The sequence below is a fragment of the Acinonyx jubatus genome, chromosome A2, assembly GCF_027475565.1.
Source record: "Acinonyx jubatus isolate Ajub_Pintada_27869175 chromosome A2, VMU_Ajub_asm_v1.0, whole genome shotgun sequence".
Taxonomy (NCBI): domain Eukaryota; kingdom Metazoa; phylum Chordata; class Mammalia; order Carnivora; family Felidae; genus Acinonyx; species Acinonyx jubatus.
Genome location: NC_069383.1, coordinates 162,389,401 through 162,412,072, shown reverse-complemented (window position 1 = coordinate 162,412,072; position 22,672 = coordinate 162,389,401). Strand labels below are relative to the sequence as shown.

Below are 22,672 nucleotides of genomic sequence, written 5' to 3'. Positions count from 1 at the left end.
CCCCTCTTCTCTATAAAGTGACAATCACAGGGACTGGGACTGAGAACGGGCCATCTGCAGGGACCTTGTCCTGCCCAGCACAGGACCACAGTAAAACAGAGCCTTCGAGGGACCCCGGCCCCCTTCATGCCGGGTCCCTGGGAGGCCTGCCATCAGCAGGTATCCTACCTGGTCCCATCCCACGGGGAGCCACGCCCGGGCCTCCTCTGTGGGCAGCTCCGCAGCCACTGCCCCTACCCTGTGCGGCACCAGCTCCGATTCACCACCAGGAGACTAGACACACGTCCCGTTTATTTGGGTTCGTGATTCAGTAATCACAGGACCGAGTCCTGACAGGCTCCGCGTCTCCCTCTTCCGTCGCCCTCCCCAGCCACCCCGCGGCTCAACGTCCGGGCCAGCGGCAGCCACCTGGACCACAGCACGTGGGGGCAGGGCGCGTGCCACAGGCCTACTCTCCTGCCGGGAGCTCTGCGATCAGGTGATAGTGGCCGTAGCCGGCTGACCCCCAGTGCGGAAGGAAGGAGGACAGCCCGGCAGCTGCCTCCTGAGAGCCCTCTCCAGTGGCGGTCCCAGGCCCCCGTCGCAGCCGACCAGCGCTGCACCCCGTGCCTGCAGGGCTCTGTGGACCAGGGCGAGCAGTTCCAGAGAAGCGGGGTACCCTGGGTGGTGGGAGAAAGGGTGGGGCGGGGGGGGGGGGAGCGGAGCGGTGGAGGCCGCAGGAGAGCATGAGACAGACCCACGCGGGGTAAAGCCAACCCTGCTTTTATTTCACGAGAGCTTCTCGATGCTCGACAGGAGCTCAGGTTTCAGGATAGAAGAGTCCGGTTCCGCCCCTGCGGCCCTGAGGTCCTCCAGCAGGGCTGCGTCCCACGAGAAGGTCAGGAGGGCGGAGGGCACCTGCGGTGGGCCAGAAGCCTCAGCCTCGCTCAGGCCTTGACGTGACTCTCCCGTCTTCCCGCTCGACCTCCCCCGTCAGAGCCGGGACCCCGCTCCCTCCCTCCGGCTCGCTCCGGCTGCTATCCGTAGGGGACAAGGGTCCCCGCCATCAGCCCAGTCCCGCAGCAGGGACCCGGCGAGAGCCCGGGACTAGAGGGCGCGCGGCACGCACGTAGGCGGGAAGGTGGGAGTTGAACCTGAGAGCCCGGCCCCCTCCCCGGACCCCTGGGCCGCCCGCCGCCCAGCGCTGGAGGTCGTGCCTCCAGGACATCCAGAGACCCGCCCGCGGGCAGCCCCCTCGCTCACCAGCCCGCACTCGTCGAAGGCCGGGCTCTCCTCCTCCGACAACCTCTGCCCGCCCGAGGCCAGCAGCTCGAAAGGCAGCCAGTCGCTCTGCAAGGCCTCCCGGACGAAGGCATACAGCGCGGCCACCCGCTCCCGGGCGTAGAAGGTGCCTGGGTGGGCGGGACCGTCGGTGGGGCCGGAGTTCAGGGGAGCACCCCGCCCCCCACCCCAGCCAGCCCGTGCCCACCCGGCTCCCGAGGGAGGGAGGACGGACTGTGATGCCTCCTCCCAGGATGAGCACAGACCGGGGAGGCCTTGGGCTCCCGTCCCGCGGCACCCAGCCGGGCCCCGTCGCCCGCAGCCCCGGCCCCCCCCCGGGCGCACCCACCCTGGAGCAGGCAGCCGTCGGGGAAGCGGACGCGCAGCAGCGTGTAGGTGTATCTGCGCCGCTCTCTCTGCTCCTCCCTCTCCCGCATGGCCTTGGTCCGCAGCACACTCAGCCGCTCCACGGCCTCGGACCTGAGCCTCTGTTCCCGCTTGACCTCCTCCGCCGTGAGGTTGAAGAAGTCCCCGGGCAGGTCAAACTGGGAGGCCAGGGGCGAGGGCTGGAAGACGCGGCGCTGGCGGGCCAGCGTGGCCCGCACGGGCTCGGCGACCAGCAGCTGCTCCTTGTGCTTCCGCAGGCTCTGGGGCTGGGCCAGGGCGGCCTCGCTCAGCACGTAGAACTCCTCGGGGCCCTCTGGGGCAGGCGCGGGTCACTGCTGCGGCAGGGAGAGCCCCCCACCCCACCCCTGCCGCCCCTCCTCCCAGCACAGCTGGCGCCCTGCTCCACCTGCCTTACCCTGATCGGGCACCGGAAGCAGGGCCTTCTGGAAGCCGACGGCCTCAAAAAACTCGTGGGTCCCTTCCAGGCAGTTAATTCGCTCCTGGGAGTGGAGCCAGTGGTCACCAGGGCCCTGCTGGCCACCCGCTCGGCCTCGCAGCAGCCGCTAGGCCCTGACGGGGCGAAGCCGCGGAAGCTGCCCGCCGGGCTGAGCACGAACGCGCTCGCCTCAACACGGGCTGCAGGGCGCCCCCCAGCTGCTCGCAGAGGGCACGGGACCCCAGGAGGTCACCGACCAGGTGAGGAAGGAGGCCGAGAAGCCACAGGACAACAGGAGGGGCCCAGGGGTGGGGGCGGTGGCTGCGTGGGAAGCCGGGGGCGGGAAGGGGCCACCGGGAGACAGACAGCAGGTGCCCTGCCAGTGGCGCAGGTAACACGGGCCAGGGTGGCGGGACCCCGAGATTTCTCCATAGAAACCAGAAGTCTGTGTTCGTGGGAGAAATCTCGCCAGCGCCGACCTCCTCCCCGCTGATTCAAATTCAAGTCAGAACAGCCAGGGCGAGGGGGAGAGCGGGCCAGACACCACGACGCTCGCCCCGTGTGCCCGGGGCCCTCGCTCCCCTGCGGCTGCCTGGTCTGGCCGCCGCCCCCACGCCGGGGCCGCGTGTGCACCTGAAACACGCGGTTCTGCAGCTTGATCTTCCTGTACTTCTCTTCCTCGGGGTGCAGGCAGATGTTGTCCAGGTACCTGGGGGGGCCCGCGGCCGTGTGAGAACAGTGAGCCCAGAGGGGGCCGTCGCCGGCGCCCCCCACCTTGGTCCTGCCTCCCCTCGAGGGCACCAGCGAACGCACAGGAGGCTGTGGCAGGGCCAGGCTAACGGACCACTAAAGCCCGTGGGTGCCCCGTGGCGGGGGGCCGGGGCTCACGAGCGACATGGACTTCCTGGCGCTCCCTGCCCCCCCCAGACCTGTTGGAGCAGACGAGGGGAGGGGGTGGGACCCTGGGACCCTGCCCCCCTGCCCCCTTCCCGCCTTCCTACAATGATCCCGGAGGCAAGCAGCGGGTCGGGACCTCCTGATTTGGTAAACCCCTTCGTTTTACAGGCAGGTCAACTGAGGCCCAGAGGGCCTGGGGGGGGGGGGGGGGGAGTGCAGGGTGGGGACTGGCTGCAGCCCCAGTGCCCAGCTCCTTCCGGGCACCCCCGGCAGGCTGTGGCGGAGGCCCGGGTGTCAGGGGCGGGGGACACGCAGCTGGGAGGGCTGCGGCTGCTCACTTGGCGATGGTGTCCACACCCAGCTTCACCCTGTCCCGGTCTCTGTTGAACGTGTGGATCTTCATGATGGAGGCAGCCACGGGGTCGCTGGAAAAGTGCTGGGGGGGGGAGGGGACGCGGCGGAAGCGCTCACCTGGGGGTTGGAGGCCCGCAGGCCCCTCTGCCTCCCCCAGCAGCTGGCCTCTCTACTCAGGTGACCACAGGTGACAGCAGGCCAGGAACCTCCCACTGAAGCAAACTCAAGTGGATGCTCCCGCCAAGAAAGGAGGAGAAAGCCCTTCGGGGGCCCCATCCTGAGCCTCAGCCCTGCCCTCGCCTCGAGGGAAGAGGCGCGTCACAGCCCAGATTCCGCCTCCGCCTCCGGGGGTCCACCCATCTGACACCTCTGCCCGTGGGAGGGAAGAGGGCAGGGTCACAGAAAGACGGAGAAAGCAGGAGGGGAAGTTCCCAGGCTTGTGTGACCGGCCCAGCCTCCTCGGGACCATCACAAACCCCCAGGGAAACCCATACGGGAATTCACTTTGTGACAGAGACATATGCCACAGCCGTGACCAAAAAGGCGTTTTCAGTAAAAAAGGGGGCGTGCGTGCGGGGGGCAACCCTGGGTAGCTGTATGCCTCCTACTCCGCAGGGCAATAGCTTCTAGTCAGATCAGAGTCTTTGGGGGCGGGGGGGGGGGGGTTCAAATTTTTATTTTGAGAGAGAGCCCGTGTGAGTGGGGCTGGGGCAGAGAGAGGGAGGGAGACAGAGAGACAGAATCCCAAGCAGGCTCCACACTGTCAGTGCAGAGCCCAGGGCAGGTCTCGAACCCACAAACATGAGATCCTGACCTGAACTGATACCAAAAGTCAGGCCCTCGACCAACTGAGCCACCCAAGGCGCCTCTAGTCAGATCAAAGTTTCAAACGTTAAAACAAACAACACAAAGCAGGGCGCCTGGGTGGCTCAGTCGGTTGAGCCTCCGACTTCGGTTCAGGTCATGATCCCACGGTTCGTGGGTTCGAGCCCCACGTCCGGCTCTGTGCTGACAGCTCGGAGCCTGGATGGAGCCTGCTTCGGATTCTGTCTCCATCTCTCTCTGCCTCTTTCCCCGCTCGTGCTCTGTCTCTATCAAAAATAAATAAACATTTAAAAAATTAAAAAAACAACAACAAAAAGCAAAACAGAAAAGCACTAGCAAAGTGGGGAAGGCCTTTCCAAGCTGAGAAGTCACAGGACCGACACATTTAACCAGACATCAAAAATTTCTACACGGCAAGGTGACCACGAGCACAACCGGAAAGTGAAAACCGAGGGGAAAATATTCACGCTGCGTATTATAGGCAAAAGACCGACTTCCCTAACAGGCGAAGGGTGCCCGTGAATCGGGGTGCCTGGGGGGCTCAGTCGGTTGAGCGTCCAACTCGATTTCGGCTCAGGTCGTGATCTCGCGGTTGGCGAGATGGAGCCCCCAAGTCGGACTCTGCGCGGACAGTGTGGAGCCTGCTTGGGATTCTCTCCCTCCCTCTCTTTCTGCTGCTCCCCTGCTCGCACATGCACGCTCGTGCTCGTTCTCTCTCAAATAAATAAACACTAAAAAAAAAAAAAAAAAAAAAAAAAAAAGCCTAGAAATCAAGAAAAAGTCCAACTACACGACACAAAACGGGGCCAAGGGCGCATTCTCACAGGAAAATACGGCCAGTCCGGGCCAAACTGAGGGAAACGCGCACGGAAACCATCCCGAGATATTCTCCACTATCACTTCCGCTAAAAGACGAAGGGTCTGTGCGCCCACAGTGACGGTGTGGGGCCAGTGACGTGGGCGCTTTCCCCGACGCTGCCAGTGCAGCGTGAGTCAGGACGGCGCCTACGCGGGTTCCTCGGCCACCGCCGTCCACACCCCGCACGCACGTCCCGCTTCCGCGCCCGCACCGAGCCCACAGCTCAGAGCAGCCACAGCCAAGGCTTTCCACCACGTGACTGCTGTCACGAGGGAAAGACGGGGAGCTTCTGACACGCTCATCGGCAAGGAGCCGGTCGGACAGTTACGGAGCAGGGCATACGGTGAAGCTGGCTAACAAGAACGCGGAACTTTCTCCCAAATGGTTCAGAACAAGCCAGAAAGGGACAGCGCGAACGGGGCAAAACCGTTAACGGCCGGCTGCACGGTGCGAAGGCATTAGGGAGGCTCACGGAATTAAGGCTGCTGATCGGTGGGCCTTAAAATAGCGACAGGAGCCTGGATGATCCCCGAGGGCCAAATGCAACCTCAAGGTCCCTTTACGGGGAAGAGACAAGAGACGGGACAGCCTGAGCAAGGCGCCACGGCCACGGAACACAGACAAGCCTGGAAGCAGGAAAAGGCCCGGATGCGCGTGACCCCCTAGAGCGCCCAGAAGGAAGTCGGCCCGGCCGCCGCCTTGAGTCGGGGCAGCCAGACCCACGTCACCCTTCTGACTTCCAGGGACTGTGAAACAATAAACGAGGCCGCCCGCTTTGCGATGATCTGTTCTAACGGGATCGGGAAACCCGAGCCCCGGGTGCGGGGGATGCGGGGGTTCGGCAGTTTGCGTGTATCTGCGATCGATCTCTCCCTGGAAGGGGGCCTGCCTGCCTTACAGGGGCCGCCTCCGGGAAGGGTGGGCGAGCGGGGGCTTTTCTCTACCCACCCGTCTGTATCCTGAGCTTCGGACCCCACGGAAATCCTGCCTTTGAAGAGAGATGGAAACAAACCCGATACAGGCAGGTGCAGACGATACCGAGGGTCCGTGCCACCCAGCTCTCCCGGCTCTGGCGCCAAGACCTCTAGGTGGGAGGGCGGTGGAGGGGGGACACGGGGCTGCCACTCACCGAGAGAATGGCCTCTTTGATGTGCGCATCCCGCTGGTCCTTCCTGAGCGTGGCCCCCGTGAGTGGGCAGGTGAAGCACACCGCGGGCACTGCCAGCTGGGTCGAGCCCTCCTCTCTGGGCTCAGGCACCTGGGGGGACGGGGCGAAGGCGGCTGACCCCTGACTGCGGACAGAGGCCAGCCCGAGCCGCTGACAGCATGGCCCCGGTCCCGACGCTTCCCCCCTTTGCTTCTTTAGCCGTGGGACACCTTGGCCCAGTGACTGGGCCCCTTCTGCCCCGTAAATGGCTCTGCAGGGCCGCCGCACCCCAACGAGAAAGGGACAGAAAGCGTGAAGCTGCTTCGGACACGGACCAAACGCTCCATCAACGGTTCTGGCTGTTCCCGTTTCCCTCGTGAGGAAGGGGCTTTGGTGGAGGGCTCGGGAGTCACGGCGGCCCAGATGAGTCCAGACCTCCCTCTGGACCTCAATTCCTAGGCGTCGTCTAGGGCCGCTTCGGTCCTTAAAACTCAGTGAGACCTTGGGGTGGCTCCGTCTGTTAAGCGTCCGACCTCGGCTCAGGTCACGATCTTACCCTTGTGGGTTCGAGCCCCGCGTCAGGCTCTGTGCTGACGGCTGGGAGCCTGGAGCCCGCTTCCGATTCTCTGTCTCCCCTTCTCTCTGCCCCTCCCCTGCGCTCTCTCTGTCTCCCTCTCAAAAATAAATAAACGTTAAAAAAAATACTTAAAAACATCACTCAACAGGGGCGACTGGGGGGCTCAGTCGGTTAAGCTTCTGGCTTCAACTCAGGTCATGATTTCACAATTTGGGAGTTCGAGCCCCACATCGGGCCCTGTGCTGCCAGCTCAAAGCCTGAAACCTGCTTCTGATTCTATGTCTCTGCTTCTCTCTGCTCCTCCCCTGCTCAAGCTCTCTCTCTCTCTCTCTCTCTCTCTCAAAAATAAAGAAACGTTAAAAACAAAAAACAAAAAACCCTCAGTGTGACCTCAAAGGTCAAGCTGCTCAGAACACCCTTGCTGCCAGGTTCTCCTTCAAAGCCCACCTCCCCCAGCAAGGCCTCCCTGATTACACCAGTCTCTGAAGGGCCCTCCCACCTCCTGGGCAAGCAGCAGAGGGCAGGAGCTGAGTGTGAAGGTCCCAGTCAACACCACCTTCAACCACAACCTGCCTCCACTGTTCTGGCGTGCCTCACAAGCTTCCTTTGGCCCAAGGCCAGACGTGACCTCTACCTGCCCCGGCACCCACGCGCTTACTGCCCGAGGCTCACCGATTTCTGCCGAGGCTCATCGATTTGACCAATGAGGGAGAGAACCCGCTCCCTGCCCCAGGACGGCCCTCAGGTGTCCTGCTGCCCCGTGGATGTGCTTACCTTGTTGGTCCCTGGGGCCTCTGGGCTCCCGCTGACAGTGGCTTCGGCCTGAAGTTCCTTTCTCACTGGAGAGAGGCCAAAGACGGGTCAGTTGGGGGCCCTGCCCTGGCCCCAGGCACACTCCACCCCTGCCCCCGCAGACCCCAAGGGGGTCAAGTTCTAGTCCTTTCCCCGGTCAGGCCCCCCTGCCTGAGCCACCTCTCCACGCCCCTAGGTTTCACCTGATGGCCCGACGACGGCCCCGTCTCCGCTCCCGTCTCCCCTCCTCGGCCTCTCAGACCCCAGCGCCCCGGTGCCTTCCACCCTGCACCCCCCACCCTCACAAGTGAGATTCTGCGTGAGGCCTTGCTTCACGTCCCCACGCCGCACGGGAAGACGGCCACAGCTCACCCTGGTTCCGGATGGACTCCTGCGACGTGGGGCCCCGGGCCCTGGGCTGCTTCTGTTCGAGCCGGGCCAGGGCTGCCGCGGCTGCCATCCGGGCCTCGTTGGTGGGTCCCTGGCGGGGCTGCTGGAGCGCGGGCTGGTTGGGTTTCCCTCTGGGGGCCCTCTCCCTGGGAGGTGACAGAGGGAAGGCGGGGTGGCACGGGGTCCGGCGCAAGAGCCTCTGTCCCTCTCCCACTTCTGCCCCATCGGACAGAAACGTCCCTCTCTCCCAGGGACCACCCGCAGCCACGAGATGGCTCTAACACAGAAAGAAAGGCCCCTGGAGACAGATGGCGGTTCTGCCTCCAGTCTCACCCCTTGGCCTTGGGGTCATGGCAGCTAATGGGGGAGGAAGGGGGGGTGACAGAGGCCCGCCCCCACCGGCGCCACGGATGCGCAGGAGAAGGCACCTTTCGCCTTCGGGAACCGGTGAGACTCAAAGGTGTCCCTCCCCTCCTCGATCCCTCTCCTTCCAGCCTACGACAGCCAGGTGGCACGGCTTCACTCAGGGAGCACCGACCGTGTGCCCGGCCACGTGCCAGGCCACGTGGCGGGGGCTGGGTTTCCTCTCCCCCCACGTGGCCACACCCCAGCCCCCGGCGATTACTTAGTTCTACAAAAACACGGTTTTCTAGACGCCTCGCCCACCCTCTTCGCGGCCCCGCTGGGCAGCCACGGGGACCGTTCTAAAACCTAAGCCGGAGCTCGTCACTCCTCTGCACCAAGCCCTTCCGCCCCACGCACAACACAATCCTGAAGACCCCTTGGGCCTGCAGGCCCTTCACAACCCGCCCGCTCCCCTCCTTCACGCCTCCCAGTCTACACTGGTTTCCTACTGCTGCTCCCGCAGGCCCAAGTGGCTCCCACCACAGGGCCTTTGCACTTTCTGGCCGAACTGTTCAGTCTGCAGATGGTGGGGGGGGGGGGGGTGAGGAAAGAAGTCTGGGGGCAGCTGGGGCGGCTTCAGGGTCTGTGTGTGTGTGGCGGGGGGGGGGGGGGGGAGGCAATTTCCACTTGGCTGCACCTCACCTCATCCAGCGCTCAGCTCGAATGTCTCCTTCTGGGAGAGGTGTTCCCAGACCACCTAAGGGCCCCCGGCTGTTGCTATCTCCTGCCCCTGCTTACTTTTCTTCGTGGCCCTGAGTACCGACTGCTCTGTCAGCACCCGTGTCCTGGTTGAGCTGTCCATCTCTCCCCACTAGAAGATGAGCCCTGAGACAGCAGGAACCTTCTCTGAGCCACATGGTGACAGCCCTTGTCACACACCCCGAGCCTCGTGTTGCCCCACGCGCGTCACAGAAGTCTGGATCTCCACACTGCTCCCCTCTTCTCTCCTCCCGGGTTCTCATCTCCCGCAGCCATGCCCCACACGGCCCCCGCGTCTTTCCCGTCACGCTCAGTCCCTACTGCTGCGCCAACCCCCACTACTTGTTCAACAAATGAATGGACCCCCTCGTCTGGCCCTCTCCCAGGCTGCCCTCCTCTCCCAGCTCAGGCTCCCAGGACCTGATCTTGTCCACCGGGCTTCCCTCCTTGACTCATGAACCAGGCCCTCGTGGGCCTCCTTCGGCCAGTCCCGGGAGCCCCCATCCCCACGACAGATGCACCGATGTCATGCACTCACTCTCCCTCACCCGCCCCTGCTACCCTGTCCTCCCTGGCGCCTCCCTGCCGGGCCCCACCTCTTCACAATCCCTTCCATTATTCCTAGGGGCCCCATCCCCTCTGCACTTCCTTTGCTCAATCCACCCCCGGCCCACCAGAGCCCTCACTGTCACACACCTCCCCCACTGGGTCTCCAGTCTTGCCCCCGCGTCCTTCTCTTCCCCAGGCCCTCCCCGGACAAGCCACAGAGGCCTGGATGTGCGCCCTGCCGGACCTCCCTCTTCTCCCCTCTCCTCCCACGTCTCTCTCAGGACCTGCCTTCGGCTTCAACCGTCACCCACAGGGCCCCCCTCTCCTCCCTGTCACAGATGCCTCCAGCTCACCCCCACCCACTCCCCTTCTCTTCCCTCCCAGACCTTCCTCAGCCAATTCAACCCCCGCTCCCCCGATCCTCTGAGACCTCTTCCAACCCCGCCTCAGCCTCCCTGGCCTTAAACTCTCTGACCCAGTCCTCCCTCGCGCTCCAGAGCCAGGGCCCAGACCCCTACGGCCGTGGACGCGAAGCCTCTCCCCTCTCCCCGGCCCCAGCTGTGCTTGAGTCTCCAGGCTCTGTATCCAATCTCTGTACACAGAGACCCCCCCCCCCTCCAAAACTGGATGACGCCTCTTGGGGGCCCCTTCTCCGCCCGCCTACTCTCCTACGGTTTCTCCGCTGACCCCCATCTACTTGCAAGCCCGCCCCCCTAGCCCCCGCCTCCAGCCCCTCCCCCTCGGGCCTCTCTCCCCCGTGCCCCGCCCCCGGAGGCCACCCCTCCCCCTTACTTCCACCCTCGCCCCCCGTGCCCCGCCCCCGGAGGCCACCCCTCCCCCTTACTCCCACCCTCGCCCCCCGTGCCCCGCCCCCAGAGGTCTCTCCCCACCCTCGGACGCCCCTCCCCGCCCCTGGCCCGCGGATCTCAAGCCCCAGCGCCGGTCACGCACCCCACGGACTCCGTGAGCTTCTGACCAGGCCCCGCACTCTTGAACTTGATGTCAGCCTTGATCTCCTGGAAGAATTTCTTCATGGTGGCGGCGGGCCCGGCGGCAGGGGGCCGCGGGGGGCGGGGGGGGGGGCGCAGGGCCCAGTCGGGGTGGGGCCGGCAGGAGCCAACAACCGGAAAGAAAACACCTCACTGCCGGAAGTCCCCCCTTCGCGCGGGCGCCCACGTGACAATCGGCCCGGTGCGCCTCTCTAGCTCTCCGCGCCTCGCTGGCCCACGGCGGCCGCTCTGCACCGTCGGCCGCGTCTCGGTGGTTAGTCGGGCCTCAGTTGCCAGGGGCGACGAGCTCGCTTCCAGCGGGTGGCTGTGCCCGCGCGCCCTGCACCTCGTTCCCCAGAGGGGTGACCGGAGAGGGCGGGAGAAGCCCGCAGAGCCCACGGAGACAGCGCTGGCCCTGACCTTTCCCCTGACCGAAAACCTTCCCTGGCTCCCGCATGCAGTGCAGGGTGGGGGTCGCGCAGGACCGTAACGAGCCAGCCCCGCGTCCGGCACCGGTGGCCAGGCGCACGTGGTGGGGGACGTGGGAAGGGACGCCTGAGCCGGGGCGTGGGGACCCACGGTGGCGCATCCCCTAGGGGCCTCGGTTACGGAGCTCTGACGTCATCCTGAGGGCCTGCACAGTGTTTAGGGGGAGAATCCGGTGCAGCCCAAACCAACCTTCCTTAACTTCGGTTTCCTACGCGCTGGGGATAAGAACAGCACCCACGTCCACGTCGTCGGAGGATTATAAGGGTAACGATGCCGTTAGAAATCATTCAATAAATGGAGCGCTTTATGATGATCTACTCCGTTTTGTTGGCTTTTTGGGAGTCGGCTCTGTACCAGCAAGGAAGAAAACAAGGAAATCCTTGACCTCGCAGACCTCGTGATGTTTTCCATGGGGTTGGGGAGGGAAGACAGACAACATGATAAATAAAGTTTATGGCCGAGGGGACGATGTTAGGTGCTGGAGAGAGAAAGTGGACAGTTTGCAACATCAACTAAGGGGGTCGGGTGCAAGAAAGGGACATTTTTCGGACCACCAGGGAAATGTGAATGTGTCTGGGCAGTAGATGATAGAAAGGGGCTGTTGTTGACTTTTTTTCGTTTAATTGATTTTTGAGAGGGAGAGCCCAGCGGGGGAGAGGCAAAGAGAGAGAGGGAGATACCGAATCCCAAGCAGGCTCCAGGCTCTGAGCTGTCAGCACTGAGCCCATCGCGGGGCTCGAACTCAAGAACCACGAGATCATGACCTGAGCCGAAGTTGGACCCTTAACCCACTGAGCCACCCAGGCGCCCCACTTCTGGACTTTTCATAGGAGTGATAGTGGCATGGTAGTTATGGTCCATTTGGGCTTTGTTTTATCTTTTGACCCTTTCCATCCATTTTTCCCACCCCCCTGCCTTTGGCAAGCACCAACCAGTTCTCCTTGTCTATGACTTTGGTGGGGCTCTTCTCGCTTGTACTTTTGTTTGTGTAGATCCCACATACGAGAGATCATACTGTATTTGCTTTTCTCTGACTTATTTCACTTGATGCCCTTGCTGTCCATCTATGTTGTCCCAAATGGCAAGATTTCGTTCTGGTTTTTTTTTGGGGGGGGGGGGCTAATATTCCATTGTATATCCATACCACGTTTTCTTTATCCGTTCATCCATTGTGGCCACTTGGGTTGTTTCCATATCTTGGCTATTGTAAATCGTGCTGCCACAGGATTGTAGGACTGAGCCCCATGTGGGACTGTGTGCATGCTGGGCATGGAGCCCGCTTAAGATTATCTCATTCCCTCTGCCCCTCTCCCCGGCTTGAGCTCTCTCTCTCTCTCAAAAGATAAAAATAAAAAATCGTAGCCATTTTAACAGGTGTCAGGTGACAGTTTATGGGTTTTATTTGCATTTTCCTAACGATGAGTTGATCACCTTTTCACGTACCTGTTGGCCGTCTGTACGTTTTCTTTGGAGAAACGTCTTCAGATGGAGGAAGGAGGCCTGACCCAAGGAACGCAGGAAGCTTCCAGAAGCTGGGAAAGGCAAGGAGATGGATTCCCCCCCCAGAACCTCCAAAAGTAGTACAATTCAGCCAACAGAAGGATTGTATCTCGGTGGGACTCATCTTGGACTTTTCCCTCCAAAATGGTAACAATAAATTTGCGTTGTTTTAAGTCACTAAGTTTGCGGTAATTTGTTACGTAAACAATAGGTAGCAAAAGCAACCCCTAGGCCATATAACCCAAAGAAATAAGTCCTGCTATTTCTCCCCAATTTATAGAGGAGTTTACAAAGTTCCAAACACACTTGCCCATAGCACCACAGCTTTCAGAGGGAGGATTCGAACCCAGGACCAGCAGATCTAATGACACTTCACTGAGGTGCTTCTCAAATTGTAATGCACACTCCAGGTCCATGGAGAGCTTCTTCAGATGCACATTCTGATGCATAGATCTTGAGGGGGCTATGACTCTGCACCCCCATACCCCCACCTCCCACCCCCACGTGAGAGTGCAAGAGGCTGGTCTAGGAGGACTGAAACTTGCCTGGCACTGAGCAAGCCTATAATAGATGAATAAGTTATGAGGTGCCTGGGTGGTTCAGTTGGTTGAACGTCCAATTTGATTTCAGCTCAGGGCATGATCTCACGGTCTGTGAGTTCGAGGCCCGCGTGGGGCTCTGTGCTGACAGCTCGGAGCCTGCTGGGGATTCTCTCTTCCTGTCTCTCTGCCCCTCTACCTCCTCTCAAAATAAATAAGTAAACATTTAGGGTGCCTGCGTGACTCAGTCAGTTAAGCGGCTGACTGGCTTCGGTCATGATCTCACGGTTCGTGAGTTCAAGCCCCGCATCCGGCTCTGTGCTGACAGCCCGGAGCCTGGAGCCTGCTTCTGATTCTGTGTCTCCCTCTCTCTGCACCTCCCCTGCTCATGCTCTGTCTCTCAAAAGATAAATAAATGTTAAAAAAAAATTTTAATTAAATAAACTTAAAAATAAATAAATAAGTAAACATTTAAAAACAAAACAAAACAAAAAAACCCTGTAAGAGATGAATATGTTACTATTACAGCTCAGGCAGGGAAATGTTCTTAGGTAAGTGGAATCCAACACTCTGTGGCGGGGGGGAGGGGGGGGGTGGCGTCCAAACCCCAGTGTTACCCTTCTGCCTCAGTTTCCCCATCTGGAAAGCAGGGATGACAAATAACTGATCTAGAAATGAAATGGTAATAACATACTACATAAGGTGACCTGGGGGCACCTGGCTGGCTCAGTTGGTGGATCATGTGACTCTTTAACTTAAGGTCATGAGTTTGAGCCCCACATTGGGGGTAGAGGTTACTTGAAAAAAAAAATAATAATAATGTGGCCTGGAACATAGTGGCTGCTCTATAAACGTTACCGATTTTTTAAAAACAGATTTTATTATTTTTTAAATATTTATTTATTTTTGAGAGAAAGTGCACGAGCAGGGGAGGGGCAGAGAGAGAGAGGGGGGACAGAGGATCTGAAGCAGGCTCTGGGCTGACAGCAGAGAGCCCAACGCGGGGCTCGAACTCACAAACCGTGAGATCATGACCTGAGTCGAAGTCGGATGCTCAACCGACTGAGCCACCCAGGCGCCCCAAGATTTTATTGTTGAGTAATCTCTACACCCAACGTGGAGCTTGAATCCGTGACCCCGAGATCAAGCATCACACGCTCCACCGACTCAGCTAGCCCGGTGCCCCTAAATGTGACTTATTATTGTACTTGGCTAAGTGTGTGGTAAATATTTCCTAATGACAGTCCCCTGGTAAACTGGAGGCCAAATCTGTAGCACACAGTAGGTGCTCAGGCCACCTGCTGTTTAGAGGGGCCGCTTTCCTCTCCTGCCTCTGCCCGCCACTTTGGGGGGGCCCTCCCCCACCTTCTGGGAGAACCCCGGCCCCAGCTCTCATTAGAGCCTGATCGTTTCCCAGCCGCTCAGTGTAGCTCAATGAATTCTGGGCAGGAAGTCTGGTTTTCTGCACTGGTTCAAGGTCTGGGGGAAAAGCAGGCACCGAATCAGGAGGGCTTTGGAGGCAGGGCCCCACAGAAGTGGCATCTGAGTCCTTGGACTTGAGGTATGACGTCAGGCAAATCGTACCCCTCTCTGGGCTTCAGTCTCTCCAGCGGTACCTAATTGAGGCCCCTCTGCACCGTCTTCCTCATTCCTTGTTTGACTTCTACATTTGTCCCTTTTGTGACTTAGCAGTTACAAAACACAGGACACCCCATCGTATCTGAATTTCTGATAAAAACACGTTAACGTTATCTATGTAACGTTAAACGACGGTTTTAACCATTTTAAAGAACTAGGAGTCAGATACTTTTATTTGATAATATTTACCATTATTTTTCTTACTGTGGTAAAAAATATATATATAACATAAAATTTATAATTTTCACCATTTTAAGTGCACAGCTCAGTGAGATCAAGCACATTCACACGGTTGTGCAACCACCCTCACCATCCGTCTTCCAGACTTTCTCGTGTCCCCAAACTGAGACTCTGTCCCCGTGAAACAGTGACTCCCCAGCCCCTGCCCCAGCCCTGGCTCCCACCATCTACTCTGTAGTAGAATGGGACTCCTCTGGGGACCTCCTATGAGTGGGATCCTACAGAATTTGTCATTTGTGTCTGGCTTGTTTCATTGAGCATGATGTGTTCAAGGTTCATCCACATTGTAGGATGCGTAACAAATCATTTTCTAGTTTAGAGATATCACAAATATTGCATGAGACAAAGAGAACATACTTATGGTGAAAAAGCATTTGTCGTGTATCGACGATTGAGATTTAACTGGGCATTGTGAATTTTATCTTTAAGGATACAATTCAACGAATTTCACTGTATATTTGCAAAGTAGTAAGACCCATCACCACAATCTAAGTTTAGAACCTATCCACCACCCCAAAAAGAAACCTCATGGCCCTTTTTGTGGAATTATAACTTTCACTCTGGATTTCTACCACTTGCTCAAGGCAACTGCTTTGTGTCTTGAAAGAATTGCCTTTCTCCCCCCCCCGCCCTTTTGGACATTCCATCAAATGGCATATGACGTTGGAATCAGAGAATATGTGACTTTTTGTCTGGCTTATTTCACTGAGTATAGTGTTTTTGAGGCTCATTCAGGTTGTAGTGGGTCAATGCTTCTTTCATTACTGAATAGTGTTTTGTGGTAAGGATAGAGCACGTCTGGTTTATCCATTCACCTGTTGATGGAGACTTGGATGTTTGCGCTTTTTGGCCGTCGAGAGTCATGTTGTGGTGTCTATTGGCGTGCAAGTTTTTATGTGGAGTGTATCTTCATTTCTCTTGGGTAGACACTTAGAGATGGAACTGGCAGGTCATGTGGTTAAGTCTGTTTAACTCTAAAAGAAAAGTATTTTTGAGATCTATTTCACACGTATAAGGAAGTATCTTGAGACTAAAGAATGATGTTTGTACTCTGCGATCAAATCTGTCCAATGTTTTCCCAAGAAGCTAACGTAGGGGTGCCTGGGTGGCTCAGTCGGTTGGGAGTCTGGCTCTTGGTTGCTGCTCAGGTCATGATTAGCGGGGAGTCCACATCCAGCTCTGTGCTGACAGTGTGGAGCCTGCGTGAGATTCTCTCTCCTTCTCTCTCTCTCTCTCCCCCTCTGCCCCTTCCCTGCTCACACTGTCTCTCTCAAAATAAATAAATAAAAACTTGGGGTGCCTGGGTGGCTCAGCTGGTTAAGCGTCCGACTTCAGCTCAGGTCATGATCTCACGGTTCGTGAGTTCAAGCCCCGCGTCCGGCTCTGTGTTGACAGCTCGGAGCCTGGATGGAGCCTGCTTCTGATTATGTCTCCATCTCTCTCTGCTCCTGTCCCCACTCGTGCTCTCTCTCAAATATAAATAAAACGTTAAAAAAATAAAAACTTAACCCGAAGCTAAAGTAAAAACTAAACTTCTCACAAATGTCCACAAGGCACTACGATAGGTCCTCAGTAGACCCCTAGAGCCTTACCTGCCTGTCCCATTCATTCACTCCATCATCTTTAGCTTAGGCGTTTGCACTTGCTATCAGCTCTGCCTTAAGCGCCCTCTCAGTATCCACTTCGCTGTATTGACCAATTTCTATTCATCCTGCCAGTCTCCAGTTACACCACATCCTGCAAAAAACCCTCCCTGTTCCCTCCCCCACTACTCAGCATTTTCTTAAGCTCTCTGGCTCTTTTGAGTTCCTACAAAGGGTCTTAATTACAAAGAAATTAAGTGGCTAACAACTTCTAGTACTCCCAGTATTTCTGATTGCCAGGCACACTTCACAGCGCTTTAGGGGTGATGAAATCATCCTAATTTTCACTTTTACGCCCCTCTAAGATAGGCACCCTTATGAGTCCCATTTTATAGGTCGGTAGACTAAGGCACAGAGTTTAAGGAATTTGGGCACGCAGTGCGCAACAGCTTTCTAAAATGAATATGCATAACGGTTATCTCGTGGCTCGGCTCAAGACATTCCCAGGAGGAAAGAAGTTCCTGCTCAGTGCGCTCTGTGGCTGTTACTCCAAAGAACGCCTCAAGTCCCGCCCCTCCCAAGCCCCGCCCCTCGGGCAGGCAACGGCGCGTCCCTATTTTGAGTTGAACCTCTCGTATCACCATATCCAATGGCGAACAGCTGCTTTAGCCCCGCCCCCTGTGGTAGCCAATGACTGCTCCTTACCTTGAGGCCCTTTCGAGTGATAGCCAATGGCCTGCGGCCCTCCGTTCAGCCCCGGCTCGTGGAGCGGGCGGCTTTCAGGGCCCCGCCCCCTGCATTGATTAGGCCTCCTTTCGGTGGTAGCCAATGGCCTGCCTCCTACTTTTAAAGCCCTCCTTCCGTGGCGGCCTATGGCCCGCCCTCTGCCCTAAGCCCCGCCCTGAAGAAGCTTGGCTGGCCGCCTCACCACTCCCTGAAAGCCCCCGTTTCCCTCCTCCCACCTTTCCCCTTTCACCTCCCATAACCTCCGCCCCGCTCCCATTAGGCCTCTGGGTCACGCCTCTTGGCTCTGCCCGTTACCCAATCCCGTTAACTTGCTCTGCTCCAACCCCTCTTCTCATTGGTCCTCATGCTCCTCTATCCCCGCACGTGGTTCTGAGCGACGGCGTCTCCCGCCCGTGACGACCGGAGGGCGGGACTTCCGGAAGCCCGCAGTCCAATAAGCAGGCGCCGGCTCTCTGCCCAGGCGCCCGCCCCCGCCCCCTAGGCGCCCCGCTCCCGCCCCCGGCTTCGCCTCCCGCTGCCGCTGCCGCCGCCGCCGCCGCCGTAGTCGCTGCCGCCGCCGCCGCCGCCGCCGCTTCCTGCGGCCTGGGCCTCCCGCCGCCAGCATGCCGCATGCCTTCAAGCCCGGGGACTTGGTGTTCGCCAAGATGAAGGGCTACCCGCACTGGCCGGCCCGGGTGAGGCCGCGCGGGAGATGGGCCAGGCGGGGGGGTGGGGCAGGAGGGGCCCCGAGCCTGAGGGGCCGTGCACCGGGGGCCTGGAGGTCCCCGAGCTTTAGGGACCCGTGCATCGGGGGTCTGCGGCCCCGGGCCTGAGGGACCCGCGTAACGGGGCCCCGGGGGCCCCAGGCCTGAGGGACCCGCGTAACGGGGGTCTGCGGGCCCCGGGCCTCGGGGACCCGAGGAACGAGGGTCTGGGGGATGCCCTCGGGCCTGAAGGACCCGAGCAACAGGGTTTTCGGGCCCCCGGTCCTGAGGGACCCGCATAACGGGGGTCTGGGGGCCCCGGTCCTGAGGGACCCGCGTAACGGGGTCCTGGGGGCCCCGGGCCTCAGGGACCCGCGTAACGGAGGGTTTGTGGCGCGGGGGGGGGGGGCAGTCTTGAGCAAATCGCTCCAAGGGTCGTGGGGTTTGAGGGACCTGGGGCCTGAGGGGGCAGGGTTCAAGTTCAAGTTCAAGTATTTGAGCGAGTAGGTGGTGTGAGGGGAGCGGAGGAAAATGGGGTTTAAAGAGCGGAATCAGACTGATGGGAAGGGGGCGCCTCAGACTGAAGGGTCTCATTGTGGGGCCGCAGGCCGTTTGTGCGGGTGGGCTAGGGTTGTGGGGTACCTGAGGGAGAAGGGTTGAGGGTCAAGGCTGAGGGGGGCTGAGGGAGGTCAAGGCTGGGAAGGGGGCTGGGAGCTGTGTTCACAAGGTCACTGAAGCCGAGAGGACTCTTCTGAGAATGCGGGGTATCGCGGCCCAGAGGTTGGAATGGGACTTACTTGGACCCTGGGGACCGGTGCTCTGTACGGATCCCCTCGCCATCCTCTGGTTGGGGTGTGGGGTGGAGGGAGATCTGGGGGTGGTCCCCCCCCCCCCGATGCGCGAATCGGACTCCTTTTCAGCTTCAAGCCCGAGAGAGAGCATCTGAGGGAAGGGGTTGAGCCAAGGGGACTTTGGGGATCCCCTTTAGGAAAGCCTGAGATCCGGGGGACGCGGATGGTCCGCCGGGTGCAGGTCTGAAGGGCATCCTGAGTCTGGGAGTCCCAGAGAGTGGAGTCCCAGGCACTGTGTAGGGCAGGCCAGTGTGGACGAGGACCTGGGGGTTGTCCTCCCCGGGTCCTAGAGGTAAAGTCGCCCCCGAACCTAGGTTGGTGGGGAACGCGTGACCGGACTGGCGGAGTTTGGGGGGTGGGAGCAGCGGCGGCAGCGGGGGGCTGGAGCGGGAAGAGCCCAGGAGCTGCCCGGTGGCTGGAGTTCTCAGCCGCGCTCCCTCTGGGTAGAGGTGAGGCGCAGCGGGCGTCTCGTGGCGCTGGGGGGTCTGGGTGGGGAGAGGCTGCCACAGGAGGTCGGGCAGGGGCCAGGGGCTGGTGCTGCTGCTGGCACGTCTGAGCCTCGGGCTCAGAGGCGGGTCCTGGGGGACCTGGAAGCCGGGCCTGGAAGGCGTGGCAGGCTGGTCCTCGGGGCGATGAAGTTTGAGGAAGCGCCTGTGCCGGGGATGCTGGCCATGGGGGCCTGAGGCCCAGCCACCAAGGACTTTGAAAAGTAGCCCAGAGAACCGGGCAAGGAACCTGGGGTGTGTGGGGGGGGGGGGCAGGGAAGGTTCCAGCAGCCCCCAGGCGTAGAAGAGGATGGGGAAGGAATTAACGGGGACCAGAAAACTCACTTTAACCTGATTTGCTTGGGCTTCTTTTCCTGGGGGACACGGGAGCTTTGAAACTTTATGGGCACTTTCCTTCTTTCCAGAGTACCAGCTTCTCCCTCTCCTCCACCTCCCCCCGCCAACCCCTCCCCCCCCCCCCCCCCACTCCTGCCGGCTCTCCAAGCCCAGAACATTTCCAAGCACCTGATTGGAAGTGAAGGGGCTGCTAGCCTCCTGTGGGGAGGTGACTGACAGCTGCCGGGGCCCATGGGCCTGTAGGGAGAGGGTGGGACTTCCTGGATGCTCAGGGCCTGTCTCCTGCAGCCCACCCCCCACCCTCTGCATCCTTGGAGCTGCCAGCTGCAGCCTCTGGGAGAGAGACCCCCCCCCCCCCCCCCCGATCGCCTCTGTGCGGGAGGGGGTCCCGAGGGAGGGTCCTGGGAGTTCGCAGAAGCTGAGCTTGGCCCCACCTCCTGGCTACTCAGGGCCCCGTATTTGGCTCTGCTCAGGTGAAGCACCTGCCTTGGAGGCAGAACACTCTGGGGGGAGGGGACAGGTGTGTATGGAGGAGGGGGGGGTCACGCAGAGGAATGCAGATGCCTAACCGGAAGGAGCCCTGTCTCCCTCAGCTGAAGGCTCCTTTTCTCCCAGCATGCTTTCCCCAAGTAACTTGGCTGATGTCTTGGCCATTTCCTGGCTCAGGGGGTGACGCTGCCCCCCACAGCCACCCCCTGACCAGCGTCTCCCTGCAGATCGATGACATCGCCGACGGTGCCGTGAAGCCCCCGCCCAACAAGTACCCCATCTTCTTCTTTGGTACACACGAAACGTAAGTGTCCCCAGGTGGGGCTTGACCGTCCCCCCGGTGCCTCCCCGGTGGCCTGACTCACCCGGGACTGGCCCCGTGCCTCCCTTCTCCAGAGCCTTCCTGGGCCCCAAGGACCTGTTCCCTTACGACAAATGTAAAGATAAGTACGGGAAACCCAACAAGAGGAAAGGCTTCAATGAAGGACTGTGGGAGATCCAGAACAATCCCCACGCCAGCTACAGCGCCCCTCTGGTGAGTACCTGGGGGTGGAGAGTGGCTGGCGTGGTGACTGCCGAGCCCACGTCATGCGGGGCTCTTACACACGCCGGGCACCGGAGGTGGTCTGGGCTTGCTCCGTAGGCCAGGAGGAAGGGCTCATTCCCCCTTGACACTGTTCACCTCCGGCCCATCATTCTCTGTCTCCGCCGGGGCCTTCCTGGGCCTCGTGGGAGTTGCGTCCCGTCCCCGGCCCCACCCACTCCGTACTAGCATCACCTCCCCTTCCCAGTCGCGACCACCAAACGCCTCTCCAGACGTTGGCGGGTGCCCCCCGGGTGGGGTGGAGGGGTGCGGGATCACCCCAAGTGAAACCCACTGCTCTGGAATTAGCTTGGGTTTATAATAGTGTTATTACAGCTCTGAAAAAGCCTTTTGTTCTGGGGGGGGGAAGTTGAAGTGAAATTCATGGAAAGCCTTGGAAGGCTGCAGAAGGAGGCAGAGAGCTACCTCGCTCTGGGCGTTTGGGGGTGAGGTGCAGATGAGGGGAGGCGGGGCTGTGGTTCTCTGCTCTGCTTTCAGCCACCGAGTTTGGGGTTTTCTGCAGGAGGCAGAGCAATCTGGCCTCAGGAGGGGTGGGCTTGAGGTTGGCCGGGAGGCGGAGCTAACTGCCTGCCTGGGACAGAGCGGCCAGCTCGGGAAGGAAAGGCCCTGCGGCCTGGTCCGTGGGGAGGGACGCAGGAGTCACAGAGGGTCTGGTTCGAGAGAGCGACGGACCCAGGATGTCTGCAGCGTCTAGTCCTGCGTGAGAACTTGGGGTCCCCAGCCTGTGCTGTCCTGCGGCTCAGGCTCCCCCTGAGCCGGGAGCTCATGGTCCAGAATTTAGTAGACGTTGGTGGTGGTTTCCTGTTGCCTCCTGGGATGGGTCTAGGAGAAGGAGGTCCCCCGCTTTGCTGCCCGTTGTCTCTCCCGGTTTCCCGTGGCCCCCCCTCCCCGCTCCCCATCATGGGGCAGTGGGTCAGAAGGTCTTGAAGACATTTGGGTTCTGCGCGATCCTTTTCTGGCCCCGGCTCGAGTTCTGTTTGGTTACGCGGTAAGCTTCTCGCCTGCTGGTGAATCATCATACCGTTTAATATTTATTGCACACCAGCAGCTTGGTAAGTGCTGTGTGGATGCCTGCCCTCGAGGAAAGAAAGTCAACCGTGGTGCAACCTTGACGTTGAACTGGCCCCACACAGACTCCCTGGGATGAGAAGTGGCTGTAAGAGCGAGAGCTCGTCTTGCTGTTTGGTTTTCCACCGAGCCCGTGGCTCCAAACTGAACGTCTGTTTAAGATGCGGATTCCTGGGCCCCGCCTGCGGAGGTTTTGGGGTCGGCGTGAAGGGCTTGGGCCCGGGACCCCTGAGGTGTTTCTTCCCAGGCACCACCCTGGATGTCTCTGGCAGAGCCAGGCCACAGGCGGGCTTTCGGAAGCAGCGTTGTGCGGGTACCTGAGCGTTCTCTCTGTTCGCTCTTGACGTTTCTCGTGTATCTCTACATCTTGAGTGGAAAGGCAGGCTCGGGGTACCAAATGGAAAAGGGGGTGTACGAGAGAGCGTGTCTATGGAGAGTGGGAAGTCAGCCCTCCCTCCCGGTCACGGTGCCGCGACATCCGGTCAAGACAGCCACAGCTCCTCATTCCTGATACATTCTCCCAAGTTCCGTGTTCACGTCAAGCCGTGAACACAGCTTTTCCGTTCTAAAGTCTAGAATTCTCTTTTTTTTTTTTTTTTGATGTTTATTTTAGAGGGAGAGAGTGCTAGTGTGCACATGTGGGGGGGGAGGGGCAGAGAGAGAGGGAGACAGAGGATCCAAAGCGGGCCCTGCACTAACAGCACAGAGCCCGATGTGGGACTCGAACTCCCAACCCTTGAGGTCGTGACCTGGGCCCAAGTCGCACGCTTCACCGATTGAGGCACCCACGCATGCGCCCCTAAAGCCTCGAATTCTTAACTTTGCTTCTTGTT

General features: G+C 59.8%; 2 protein-coding genes across 5 annotated transcripts in view; one reads left to right on the top strand and one right to left on the bottom strand.

Annotated features, from left to right (window-relative positions):
• Nucleotides 1–746: 746 nt before the first annotated feature.
• On the bottom strand, nucleotides 747–10,719 carry UBXN6 (UBX domain protein 6). Of its 2 annotated transcripts, none has more exons than XM_027049583.2 (10): nucleotides 10,529–10,719; nucleotides 7,907–8,070; nucleotides 7,517–7,581; nucleotides 6,148–6,276; nucleotides 3,319–3,416; nucleotides 2,717–2,792; nucleotides 2,063–2,147; nucleotides 1,610–1,960; nucleotides 1,243–1,391; nucleotides 747–897 (listed from the first exon to the last, which is right to left on the bottom strand). In XM_027049583.2, the coding sequence occupies exons 1-10, from the start codon at nucleotides 10,609–10,611 to the stop codon at nucleotides 769–771; spliced, it is 1,329 nt and encodes a 442-aa protein (XP_026905384.1). In that variant the 5' UTR covers nucleotides 10,612–10,719; the 3' UTR covers nucleotides 747–768. The 2 variants fall into 2 exon arrangements, with proteins under 2 accessions (XP_026905384.1, XP_026905385.1); XM_027049584.2 differs by lacking the exon at nucleotides 10,529–10,719 and adding an exon at nucleotides 8,972–9,287.
• Nucleotides 10,720–17,805: 7,086 nt separating this feature from the next.
• The window catches only part of HDGFL2 (HDGF like 2), a 21,248-nt gene continuing 16,381 nt past the window's right edge, over nucleotides 17,806–22,672 (top strand). For all 3 annotated transcript variants that reach the window (XM_027049175.2, XM_027049174.2, XM_027049173.2), the window contains exons 1-3: nucleotides 17,806–17,976; nucleotides 20,395–20,471; nucleotides 20,564–20,702. In XM_027049175.2, coding sequence (XP_026904976.1) covers nucleotides 17,905–17,976; nucleotides 20,395–20,471; nucleotides 20,564–20,702 — 288 coding nt within the window. In that variant the 5' untranslated portion in view covers nucleotides 17,806–17,904. The remainder of the gene's footprint in view (nucleotides 17,977–20,394; nucleotides 20,472–20,563; nucleotides 20,703–22,672) is intronic.